This window comes from Meleagris gallopavo, chromosome 10, assembly GCF_000146605.3.
Source record: "Meleagris gallopavo isolate NT-WF06-2002-E0010 breed Aviagen turkey brand Nicholas breeding stock chromosome 10, Turkey_5.1, whole genome shotgun sequence".
Lineage (NCBI taxonomy): Eukaryota > Metazoa > Chordata > Aves > Galliformes > Phasianidae > Meleagris > Meleagris gallopavo.
In genome coordinates, this window is record NC_015020.2 from 10,501,959 (window position 1) to 10,515,685 (window position 13,727).

The following is a 13,727-nucleotide window of genomic DNA, read 5'->3' on the forward strand; positions in this document are numbered from 1 at the left end:
CCAACTCACCCCCCCCCTCCCCCTCCTTTCTACAAGTTGTGTTACAAGTCCAAAAAGGCAAATTCTAATCCAAAAACCTCTGTGGGCAGTGTGGGTGCGTAACTGTTACTACAGCAATCTCATTTCTCTTTTCTGAGCATCCTTGAACCAGCCCACACACTCTTCTGGGGAAAACGTGCTCCTACTCAGACGTGCATCTCTGTAAAAGTAACAAAAGCATCCTGCCTTATCAGCATCACAGCATCAAGCCCTGCAGACTTCACCTTCCTCTCCTCTTCCCCCCCTCCCCCAAGATGTTTCTGCATCAGATCTTACATTTCCCACACTGGCTAAATAGATCTAAGAAAATTCCCAACATTTCAAGGAGAAGGTCTCCAAGAAGTACTCTTCACAACTTAAATTCTAAATGCATCAACACAACCTCAGCTAATCCTCATGAGAACGCAGTGAATTCAGCATCCATGGCAGCTACATCTTTCATATAAATAACAACAGCAAAAAAATGTTGAAGAGAGGAGGGTTTAGCTCTCTACATTACCACACACTAACTGTTCGCATGCCAGACTGCAACACAGTTAAGTGGAAGTCTAGTCAAAGGCATTTCCAAACAATCAGTTTCCCAGGGACTGAATTACACAGTAAAAAGTACCGCCCTAAAAAAAAACCCAAACAAGCTCAAAAAAAAAAAAAATGATATGCAAAGAATTGTATGATTATTAGGTGCGGATGAGACTGCCAGGGTGCTAAGCAGGTGTTCACACACAGCATCAATACAGCCCATGGTACTGAGTAAGCATGCTATCCCTATTGTGGATGAACTCAGAGCAGATAACAGCATCAGAAAACACATAAAAAATAATTTACCAGGAAGTATTGGTCATAGTGAGTTGGAAATAATACACTGGAAGTACTGGAGGAGGAAAGGAAAGAAAAGGAAACTAACTTTAGGGATAGGGACTGAGAAGGAAAGACAAATATTCATCTTCATTCAAGCACTGAAGTTAACCCTCTCTGACATGAAACATGTCTCTACAGGGGTTACGTTACCAGAGTCTGTATCAGGACATACTCTGACCTTGAATACATGTCAGTTTTTACTTATTTAACTCTCTGCCTCCAATTGGGTTCCAAAGAAATCTGCTGTTTTCTGGCTGTGATCCAACCAGTCCCATCACTCACCCACCTATTATACCTCCTCTTTTCACACCATAAAGTACTGACACACAGAAAGTTAAGCTCCTAACCGAGCTTCCCACCTGATATTTTGCCCCTCAGCCTTACGTTACGGAGACAAACACTCCCAGGGAGAAGTTTTCAGAAGAACATAGAGAGGAATGCAGTGACAAGGCTACAAAACCGAGCACTTGGAATAAGCAGCACTCACCTGGCAGACAGTTGCACTCAAAGGTGAAGTCACTTGTTTGGTGACAAGTTCCTCCATTCATACAGGGTGATGGAGAACACGGCACATAGGTGCTCTCGCAGCGATGCCCTGTATAGCCTGGTTTGCACTGGCATCGGAATGAACCGTGCAAATTGATACAGGTCCCACCATGATGACAAAGGCCTGATGTGGCACATTCGTCCACATCTATCTCACACTTCTGGCCAGTGTAGCCAGACTGACAGATGCAGGAGAACTTATGTCCAGATACGGTACACGTACTTCCATTGGCACAAGGTTGAGAGGTACAGGCATCGATCCACTGACAGTCCTTTCCTGTAGGATGAAGACATAAGAAATTAATATGGAAAACAGTTCCACACATCATGCTTCAAGCTACCCCAAAATGGCTGGTGTACTACTTCTTAACTTAAACCATGTATACGTAAAGTAATCATAGGAATTATTTTATATTTTACAATATCTGAAACAAAATTAACCTGCTGGTTACAGGAGAAAGTCTGTAATCTATTTATACGTTACCAGGAAGATATAGAACTTTGTGATTTATAAAAATAACCCACGACCTGAAATCGTACCACACTGCCAGTCACTCTCTTGTTCTACTTTCCCTTCAAGAAAGGAAGGTGGGAATTTCCGTGCTGCTCCTCAGGCAACCAATTAACATTTTCCCACTGGAAGATTTTGCTGGCCAAACTGACTTCATTTTCTCTAGAAGGTAGATTGTGAATTAAAATTGTAACCGCCATTTCAGAATAGCTTCTACAGTCAGTTTTCCCACGGGGACAGCCCCACAAGACAAATATCTTTCTGTTTACGTGTAGAGGGTATGGAGTTTGACTTTCTCTCCCCACCCCCTTTCACTCTTTTATTTTTTATTTTTTATTTTTATCATGAAGTCATTTGGACTTCATCTCATTTCCTGTGCTTGAGCTATTGAATTTGAGAGCACCTCAACTGCCCCCAAATGTTCTAGCACTGGGAAATTCACAACTGAGGGGGTCTGAAGGCACGAATGCAGAATCCCACCTGTGTAACCTGGAGGACAGACACACTCATACGTTTCCTGGCTGTGAGGATGACACGTTCCTCCGTTCAGGCAGGGCTGGGACACATAGCAGATGTGTGATTCAGAGTATTGACAGTCCTCTCCTGTGAACCCTGGAGCACATTTGCAGGTGGCCTTTCCGATCAGAGATGTGGTTTCACAGGTTCCCCCATTCTTACACGTATTGCTTTCACAGGGGTTCCTGTACTGGCAGTAGTCTCCAAGATAGCCTTCTCGACACCTGCAGTAGAAAAGAAATTATTTGTAGTACGTTCACCTTAAGCTTTGGTACCATGGGAAGACATCAAGAACCAAGTCTGCCCACCATCTCAGTTCTTCGAATTTGCCATAATTGACAGTAACACTGACAGTCCCAGATGATAAAGCTATAGATGTGGCAGATGAGGCCTTTCTCCAGGACTGAGCAATGTTACAGAAACAACTGAGAACCGAAGTTCAAACTCTGAAATCATTCACTACAAAACAAGCCAGTACTGCCTACAATCACAGTTACATTTGACATCAGAACAACTTCTCGTACTTCCCTTCAAAACCTCAGTACAAACCCAAGTGCTAAAGAACTGCTGAGTAACGACCAACATCTTGCACCCATCCCCATTGTAATCAGCATCCTTTTTCAAAACAAAATCTAGCACTTGCAGAAACAGGAATTAACATCAGGTATCATCCATCTCCCAAAACACAGCCTTTCCAAGGGCACTGTCTGAGGGCCTCAGGATTTTTAGCAGATCCCTTCCCTCAGCAGTCCCGTGGGACAGGAGCACGGCACTCTCCTCCTGCTGATAGCAAACGTGCAGCAGCCTGCCCTGGGTGAGCAGCACCAGCACTGCAGGCAGGTCTCCCACGCCCCTGGCGAGCACCCTGACTGCAAGGTCACTGTTCCTCCCTCTCCCACAGCAAAGAGAATACACACACACACACACTATCTATAACCAGGGTAATATTTTATACAAAGATCTGCGATTACAGAATAATTGCAGTTATTTCTCTCTAACCTAAACTTATGTCAATACAGTCTGACTGTGCTTGGCAGCTGCAATCCATCTTTTAACTGGCCTTTGTACCACAAATTTTCCATTTGATTTCCAGCGATACAGGACCCAGCCTGCAAACATCACCTCTGTGCCACCCCCTCCCATTTGTTTCTTCCAGGCAGCAGAAAGCTGCAAGATGGTAACGCTGGATAAAAACCACTGCCTTAACACACACAAAACGTGACCGTCCGCCTGCTGCTTTTTCTGCAGAGCACAGCTGCATGCTTTTACTGCTAAGAAATCTAAGACACACACAGCCTGTGAAAGAGGACACGCATTTCATCGCACAGATTGAGAGAAGAACATCAGCTATGCTTTCCTCCTGAACAACACAGATGCAATTATTAAATCAGTGAGTTATTCACATCCAAAGAGAGCTCCACGAAATGCATGAAGTCTCCAGCTAGCCCCAAGACAAGAATGTAACAGTGAAGCCTTTTCCTTAAGCATTTCAGAATGCACGGTGGATAATAAGCCTTAAAATTGAGTTTAAATCAAGGAATGGCCATGAAGCTCTGTTTCCAGAGGGGCCACACTACAGGGGCCTGCTCTCATTCCTCTGCTATGTAACACTTCTATCAATGAATAACAAAGGAAAACATCAAACTCGAAGGTGAAAGAGAGCGCAGGTTCTTGACAGAGGAGCACAGACTGCTTAACAAGCCAGTTCCAATGTGAAACACACTGTAGCACTGCAAAGTCACATCTCTACAAAGAAAACACCATAAAACGTTCTCCCCAAAATGGGATACTGATGAAGGAAAGACTGGCTTGCTCAGGGCTCCCAACGGGCAGTAAATGAGATTATGCTACACCTGATGTCTGCAAGCACAACCAGTGTATTGGTTTTGGAATCTCCTCTTTATGAGGGAAGGATTGAAATGGATTCAAAGAAGCCAACAGTAATGATCAATAGAAATGTGTGCACAAAGAAAGGCTTGGGTCTATATGTCAAAGGGAAAAGGAAAGGAGACAGTTAATCAAAAGCTCCAAGTCCCCATAAAGAAACTAAGGTTCAACAACAGATCCTAGTCTGAAAGATACGCATACAATAAGACATGGAAGTCAGAAGTTCAAGCTACATAAATCCCAATTAGAAATCAGATAAAAACTTTATTTTCAGACACGGCCGTGCATAGTATCTCAGCAGCGGAGAGAAACAACTGGAACAACGCATTTAAGGCTGCAGTGGAATTTCTCCATCACTCATGCTTGTTTAAAAGCACACCAGGATTGGCTGCTGCAGGACGAGCAGGCACGCTAGTTCAAACACAGCTATTCACAGACGCTATTATCCGAGTTACGCAACAGGTCGTTACTAGATGACCACAACTGTTTTTTCTCATGTTAAAATGTATTAACCAGCTTTAGCTGCACGGTGAAAGCAACCAAGTCATATAATAGATGTGCGTAATCATAATTTACCATTCTCCACACCCAAATTAGGCTCCTTTCACCATGCGGTAATACTTTCAACTTCATACCCAAGAACAGACATGAAAGAGCAGCTTTTGCAGGGCAAGGCAGGACTAAAAGAGCCTGCAAGCACTGAGACAGTGCCATTTGCAGACTGTCCTCTGCCTCGTGCCATCCTCACTGTAACAGCTTGAGGCTTGCAGCACTAGCTGCTGCCACAGCACAGGGAAGGCAAAACACGGCTGTTCTATAGGGCTGCCATTGCAAATGTTCAGACAGAAGTCAGTCTGAACAGCAGCAGGCTGCAGCACGGCTGTGCAGGAGCTCCATCACACAGATCTGGCACCCAGTAGGCACAGCTGTGCCAGAAGCTGCGCGACGGCACAACTCCCACAGCATTCACAGCTGCACTCTGTGTGCTGGGCAGCTCTGCTCTGAGCCTGTCCACATGGCTGCAGCAAAATCATCATTCTAGACATCTAGACACGATTAATTAATGGACAATGTCAAATAGAACTTCTGTCCCAGAAGGCTCACAAGATTTCAGTATTGGGATTCCTGGTTGCACCGTGGCTGAGGAGTTGGGCAGCTTTACAGCACACCAGGATCCAAAGCAGACGGGATCTGTTTGCTTCCTCTCATGAAAGAAAGAGCAACAAAGCAGAGCTTCTCAGCGCCCCTCCTAGGACATCTCATCAGGCAAACAAGAGGCTTCCAACACTCCTACCTGCTCCAACAAACACAAAACCGACCAAAACACACCTAAAAGATAAACCCTGAAACGCCTTTTCATCTGAAGGCTGCAGAACAAAATAGAAAGTCTAGAGAACATCCCACATTTTCCTCATAAGCAAATAAACTACCTATCCTACCCAGCCCAGCATTCGGAGACAGGCAAAGTACACTTAACTGTTGCCCCCAGGTAGCAGGGAGCCCCGATGCTGGTTAAGAGCACTGCTGGTAAGCTCTGACAGGAGGGCTGAGACCTGTGCTCCATGCCAACATCGTATCACCCACAGCTGGCCCAGAACTCCCTGTGTAGCCCTTCTGGTACAAAGGGACATGGTTTAGTGGGCAATACTGGTGGATGGCTGGAGTAGGTGATCCTAGGGGTCTTTTCCAACCTTTATGATTCTACAGTTTGGTAAAAGCAGAGGAGTGCTCCAAGACCAGGCTTGTTGCAGAATCTTCTGAGGCTAATCAGAAAAACATGCACTCCAGCAAAAGCTCTTTTGATTTAAGCTCTTTATTTCCAGATAAGGCACAGCCTTACAGAATATGCCAGAGAGAACGTGTCTCCCTATGGAAAGCTGCTAAGTCAGGTATACCCAGCCCTCATCCCCACCGTCTTGCTCTCCTGATTAAGCACTCAGTCACACAGTTATGCAACTTTCCCCTCCAGCAATCCAGCACAATCCTTTCTGAACATTAAAGAACAGAAAACCTGCAGTCCAGATTTTCAGCCATATCTCCTGTCAACAGCACTTCTACCGGCGACTCAGTTCTAAGTGTTGGTGTTGCCCCCCATTCATGTTGGGCACTCAATGGTCTCTATAAAGACAGAAGGAAACACTGAACAAGACGACCAGGCTTCTGAAAGGACACCATTATCCTCTACTCCATTCAGAACCCCAGCAGCACTCCAGCTTCCAGCTACTCCTCTTTAGTTCTCATCCCATCTCTTTGGGAAGAAAACAAAAAAACCACCTAACAGCCCAACCACTTGCCTACAGTGCAGCTTCAAATTGTAGCAGCTTGCGTCAGCTCCAAGTGACATGCTCAGAACAGGAAACCAAATCTTTGCCAAATCAGAGCCACTGTTTGCCCTCAGTTTTCCATCTAACACTCAGAAAAAGAAACAGGAAGATTAAGTTTCTTCTGGCACTTTCTGGAGAGACGTGAGTTCTCTAACCTACTTCAACAGGAATTTAATCTTTTAAGAATAAATTTCACATACAACTTAATTCAAATCATCATTTCTGAAAGCTGGAGAGTTTGAAATGGGAAAATGTCCTGTGGGCTGCATCAGTTATGCAGCTGCTTCTAATTAAAGCTTCTCCTTTACTCTCTCTGGGCTACTTTCCAGCACAAATACTTTAGTTGGAGCTCAACCTATTTTTTTCTTCCTTTTCAGCTCCAGCCTGCCTTTGCCTCAGCACTCATGGAGCTAAACAAGAGGTGTAAAAACCAAAATGAAGGTATTCATCCAAATCTGAAGTATCCACATACCTACAAAGCTGCATTCAGTCTGACTAGTGCTACAAAGCGAAAGCTGGAGACTCCCAAAAGCTGCATTTTTTGGCTCTTCTGCTATGAAAGTACACTGAATTTACCCCCGGTACTTAGCTCTCTTTCCCTTTGAAAAAGCTCCTGGAAAATACGTCTGTTCTGGTGGAAAAACCTTCTCACCTGCCATGTTATATCTGCCTGCTCACATTCATCAGCTCAGCCTCTACAATTGTGCTCACAGGCAGCTTTAACCACGCTACCAGATGTTTGACTGTCAAGGGAGTTTCCTATTCGGGCCCAGTGATATCATCTGGAGATGCACAGAAGGAAGCAGATGGCTTTAATTTGAAATGTGAAGGGAAGAATTTCCTCGTAGTTTTGCTTCTCCCCCAGCCAGCCCAACACTCCCCTCGCTTCGATTGGAAGATGCTTCAACAGCAGAGGGAAAAAAAAGCAGTCTGATGACTAACGTGAGAAGGGTCTCAGCTATTTCGCTGCAGATTTTAACCAGACTTCCTTCAGGCTCTCAGCTTCTGACTCCCACACCTACACCTCCTCTCAGGAGGGAGAACAGGATCCTCTGGTTAGCTTAGTAAGCGTTCCTTCCCATGTCTCAAGGCTCTCGTTTATGCGTCATACTTTGAATGCAAACCATGGGATGGGACAGCCTCTCTGTTCTGCACTTAAAGCAGTACACAACTATTGTCTCTAGCCCACAGAAGGCACTTGTACTGCATTCAGCTTGCTGTGTACAAAGGAGGAACAGGAGCTGAAGCTTGAATGAGCAAGATTTACTTCACCGTTTTTTGACCACCTGAGCTCTGAACAGCCCTCAGTCTGCACGGGTAAATGACAATAGAAAGTTCCTACCAAGTGACTCAAGTCACTGCTCTTCCCAGATTTGATGTGGAAAAGTGTATGTTCTCTCCCCCTTTCTCCTCTGCCCTGGTCTCTAGGGTCTCCTTTAACCGCTGAAGGGAGTCCGAAGGAAGCAGGAAAGGGCAGTCCATTCTCAGAAAGGGACAGCTTCTCAAATTTTGTATTTAGCCTTTCTGGAAAACTCTCAGACCTCATCCTGCCACCAGTTCTCCTATGGGTATTCCCCATTGACTGGCCTCGAAGGGATTAGTCCCTCAAGACTGCCGCTGAGAAGATATCTGCTGCAGTCCCTGAAGCAGTTTTAGCCTAGGATCTTGTCTTCGGTCCCAGAAGTCTTCGTAAATGACTTCACACTCAGATGTAAGATGATCCAGCTGGGAAGAAAGGTGGGTCAAAATCCCAGCATGGGGGTGGGTTAGAAACCCCGTACCACCATGCTGCTGCCTCTGAGATTAGCACTAAGGTCCTGCTAAACCTGTACCACACAGATTAAAGGCGTGCACAAAATTGAGCACACACACAGAAAACACATTGCTCACAGAAGAGGCACAAAAGCACACAGCTGCACAGAGCTTCAGGCATAAAGGACGTGCTGTGGGATACAGCCCCTTTGGCATCAGCCTGCTTCAACAGCCTCCAAGTCTGACTAAGCGCAGCAAATGAGCCCGGGTTACTACCACGCTTCTTACCATCAGCTCAACAAAGGACGAGTGCTCAAGCAGTACTTCAGTTCATATAGAGATACTGATATCCTTCCCGGACACACAGAATGCAGCAGTTGTAAGGTTAAAAATTCAGTCTTAAAAGCCTATAAAACATGAGAAGCAGCAAGGCCCAGCTTCCTCCCCCAGGCCTGGGCACCCCTACCCCAAACTCCCTCCTTTCTCACTTCTGCTTCTCTCGCTGGCAGTCTTGCTTCTGCTCCCACTGGGGCACAAGGGAGGGAAGCTGGGAGAGGCCACAGCTGCCATACAAGGGGAAACCAGCTAAACTACTGCTTGCTGCAGGACCCTGCTGAATGTACAGCATGGAAAGCCACGGCCATCTGAGTTACCACATCCACCTGCTGCCGATCCCAACACTAAGAACGGAGGGTAGCATGGCCAAAATCTCTGCTCTGCTTGTCCTTGAAACAGCTGCCTTTACCCACAACTTCTCAGTCTGCCTGCAATCGCAGAAATATTATTGCAAGATAGCAGTACCACCACCCGGGCTCTACCTACTGCTGCTTCCCAGTCATCCAACAGCAGGGAGAGGAGAAGAAAGGGCCTTCCCATGATGTTCACAATTGGAGTTAGGCAACAAGACATTATCACGATTCTTCTGCTGGAAATAAGAGTATGCAAGAAGGCTCCCTCATGCTTAATGTTCCAGTGTACCACAGGGTGTCAAGAGATGCTTTCAGATAAAACATACTGCAGGGCAAAACCAAGCCAAACCACAACTGAAACCGCTTTTAGCCAAAGCAGGACTCAGAAGGCTTGGAAGGATGGGTTCTCTTTGTAATGCTATAAGACATTCTCATTCCTACTGCAGACACGTCCATATTCCTTGGAATAGGGTCTGCGTCCTCACCACACCGCTCAGAGAATGAGTACAGAACGATCTCTCCAGTAAAAATTCTGCCCTTGGAAGAAGCAAACACAGGAATGCATAATTTTCTAAATATAAAAGCAAGGTCAAAGAAGGTCAGTAATTCTATCAAACAGTGCCACAAAATGACAGCCATGGGCCTGGAGCATTACCAGGGGAACCGAGCTACTTAAAGGGCACTCGCAAGAGCCGTATGATAAAAACCCAGTTCCAATTGCCTTACAAAGGTCACAATCGCTGTTCCCATCAGAAACCAGACCCACCAGAATAAAGGTTTCTCAAGAAATCTTGCTCTCTTTTAAAGAAGTAAACGTAACAGGATTTTCTGACAAAGAAAGCTGTCACTTGCTGCTTTGCCAAGAATTCAGACTACATGTTTTGCTTATCAGCACTCACATTACCCACATCTTATTCATCACGTATGATTACCCCCAACGCAGGTTCTTCTCCAGTTGCTCACTTGTTTCCTACAGACTGCAAGGTTAAATGGACAGAACGAACACACACCAGAACAACTCTGCAGAGAGGAGGTACAGAAAGAGGAAGAGTCTACTGTAATAACTCACTGCCCAGCAGAGGAAGTACTACAGAAAACCTGAAAAAACAAAGTGGAAGGCATGGAGATTTAGATGATCAGTGAGCTATCCCGCAGACCTAGAAGCCAAGCAGCTTGCCTCATTAATAAGTTCTGTTTCCTGAACAAACCATTACTATGCTCACAGGCATCAAATATTCAGAAAGTCATTCAGTTGACAACACCAGATAGAAAGTTCCTCTATTCAGAGTTCCTCATCATGCAGGAACAACAACAACAAAAAAAAACAAACACAACCAAAAAGTTAAAACTAAAACAGGATGCTAATCAGCCTACTAAAGGTAGAGTCTCCACAACTGAGGGTTGGTTCTTTTGCTTGTTTTATTTTTTTATTTTATTTTTTTTATTTTTCAGTGCTTTCTGTAAAAAAAGTTCTTGAGCCAAAACTGAAAAACAGATACATATTCCTCTCTGTATATTGACCTTTTCAGTTACTCTGGTGCCTGCAAAAGAACTTAAATGTTATATGAAGGAGAGGTTGGCTTAAGACCTGCAAGACTTTGCGTTAAAAGGAGGAAGGCAACGTTAGAATTATACATGAAGTTACTGCTGCACATTCTAAAAAACCTAAGAATGGTCAAATCTACTACCATGATAAAAACATGAAGACCTAGACTGCACTACAAGCACTGAAAAAAGTTAACCCCCCAAACAAACTGTGTAAACAGTGTAAGACGTAGTTAACAGGAACAGGTAACTTGGAGAAAAAAAAACGTCCTTTGGAAGGTACAAGCAACACCAGCATCAGTTGTGTTTATTGTCTTGGACATGACCCACATACTTTGGCTCCAGTCTCCTGCACTTAGGTACTCATCAGACAGACCTACTAACTTCTCACACTTTCTTGTTTCAGTCTTAAAACTGTGAAAAGTAAGAAAAATTCCAACTTTGTTTCAGAAGGGCAGCTCATTTCTGTTGACAGCAACCTAAAGCAATAGAAAGGAAAGGTCTAGGAAACAGTAAGAGCTGGATTTAAAAAGATAGCAATAGGGAACAGTAAGTTATATATTCACCTTTTTATGACATCAGGTATTGATTTCAAACTGAGAAGAACTCCAACTTAGATGATGATTTCCCTTTGTGTGCCACAGGTGCAATTTAAGTACATCAAGTTTGGTGCACCATATTCACAGAAAGAAGCAAGAAGTGTGAGTGAGGGAGGTGGATACATAGATACATACATGACATGAGTCATGTGTTAGCTGAGCTACATCAACAAGATAAAATTCACTGATTCTTAAAGAATGAGAGCATTAAGGAAAGAAGGATTTAGCAAGCTTGAAAATGGCAGCTTACACTGGTCAAGTAAAAAAGGTTTAGAAAGCAAATCTATTTGCTGTAGATGAAGTAAACAAGCCCAAACAAACAGGACTTTTTGCAAAATAACTCAATTTTTAAAAATCTAAATATTACAGTTAAAATAGGTGAACTTCATTTAAATAGACATGATCTCATTCCTCAGGCACCACTCATTCTTCCAAAGCTCCTGCTGATGATCAGTTTTCCACTCAACAACAAAGTGAAGGCACCATTAAAGATGGGTGTCAACGCTTAGCAAAATCAATTACAGGATAGAGATACATGTGGGTGTTTGGCCTTGTTTATTTGTTTGTGACTCCCACGTTACCTTACTAGCACACAGAAGGGAGGTGGCACTCTTCAAAGTGCAGACTGACTATGAAAAAACTCAAGAATATTCCATTTGGGGCTGAGGCTCTATAAGTTAATTCCAGCTATAGGATGAGGGGCAAGTTCTGATTTAATGTGCAGTTCTCTTGAAGCAATGACCAGTGCTTATCTCTGCTCAGTTTTGCCTCTCTTCCTAACCAAAGGGAAAGCAATCAAACAATTCAGGTCCAAACACAAATCTGGGTGAGAACTCCAGATTTCTTACAAGTCAGCACAGAAGAACTAAAGCACTAGCAAGAAATACACACTGCGTTAAAACTGTTAATGCCGAATGCACATGGTAAGTAAATCTTAACAATTCACATTTCCTTTCTTTTTATGACCCTTAATGTAAGAACACTGACAAATGAAACAATTAGAAATTAAAACAACTTACTTGCAATATCCTGTGCCATTCTGATAAGGAATGCACTTTCCCTCATTAACACAAGGCTTGGAATCATCCATACACTGCAAAGCTGAAAGGAGAAAGAAAAGAAAAAACAACACAGAAGTTCATTTGATAGCAGTACGTGTCAAGTCAAAGTTTCATTAACATATTTTGGGGAATGAAAATCTTATAACTGAGAATTTTATATGACTGGAACAAACCCAAAGACATTATCACACAGTTTAATTTAAACCCTGCAGCATTAAGGAAGACAGACCAAAAGAGCAAATCTCTGTTTGGTTCTTCATCAGGCAACTAAATGTATCCAGAACTTCTTTTAGGTAGATTTTCAAAGGAAAGCACAGAGTAATTTCAGCAGGCTAGGTATAATCACATCAGCACTCGCATATTTTACCTTTAGTGTCATACAGTTACTACTTCCTAATCAAAATTCTGCAGTGAAACTTTCCTCCTTTCAAAATAACTTAAGTTCCTCCTTTCTTTCAACTATCTCCAGGGACACTTGGCATTGAAATACGGTCACCTGTCCCTCATAAGCTCCCCTGCTGAAAGGTTCTAGCAATCCAGGCAGGAAAAGACTTCGGTATTCATGAGGAAAAAATATTGAGTACCTCAAACTTGTCATTTTTAGCACGGTGTTTTACAGAAGGCACTGAACATTACATAGCTCAGTACTGAACAATTTTCTTCCAGGTTTACTGAAACTTACAGTGACATCAGTTCTGATGGAAGTGACACTGCAAGTGCTCATCTCCTGGCCAGGATCTGAACCAGCAAGATGGCTGTGCTCTAAGGCAGCAGATGGGTAAGAAATCCGGAGCAGAGGGCACTCTAGAACCACAGAGCTTTAATCAGTCCATCTAAACCAGAGCCTGCCATTTGAATAGCACCAGTGGGTAAAGCTCTAGGAACCAGAAGATGTGGGTCCTATCCCAAACTTTACCCATGTACCCAGAAGTCCTGTCCTCCAGCTGCCCCCACCCAGGGTCTTTTTGGGTATTTCACAATAACCCCGGTGCACGTAAACAGGTCGTACGCACTGTGAGGTGCAGTGCTTCATGCCAGCAACTGCTGTAGAACACAGCCCAGGAGCATTAATAATATTTCCCACACACGAGCACGCCTGTTTCCTGTTAACTCCATTTCTGAAAATGGGGCACTTGGATAGCACTGCTCATGTAGAGCTCTCAGGAAATGAACTGAATTCCACTCGGAGCCCCTTTCAGATAACCTTGGGGTCAGCGTTACTAAGCAACAGAAATATCAGCACGGATTTTGTACGGCATTCCCCCCCACGGCGGTCAGACACGCTTACACTGATACACACCTGTCTGACAAGTTTTATCCCATTTAGCATCAGCATCCACGAGCTTCCAAACCTCATCTGCTCCTGCCAGAAACCAGAGGTGCAGCAGCTCCTTTCAGAG

At 44.1% G+C, this 13,727-nt stretch overlaps 1 protein-coding gene across 1 annotated transcript; it reads right to left on the reverse strand.

Moving 5' to 3' along the window:
- Nucleotides 1-714: 714 nt before the first annotated feature.
- Nucleotides 715-12,392, reverse strand: LOC104912380 (notch homolog 2 N-terminal-like protein A; the record flags this gene model as incomplete). The annotated part of the gene is made up of 3 exons (XM_031554966.1): nucleotides 715-1,720; nucleotides 2,435-2,694; nucleotides 12,286-12,392. Coding segments are annotated over 3 exons (810 nt in total), but the record flags the coding sequence as incomplete, so codon positions are not given.
- Between the last annotated feature and the right edge of the window lie 1,335 nt (nucleotides 12,393-13,727).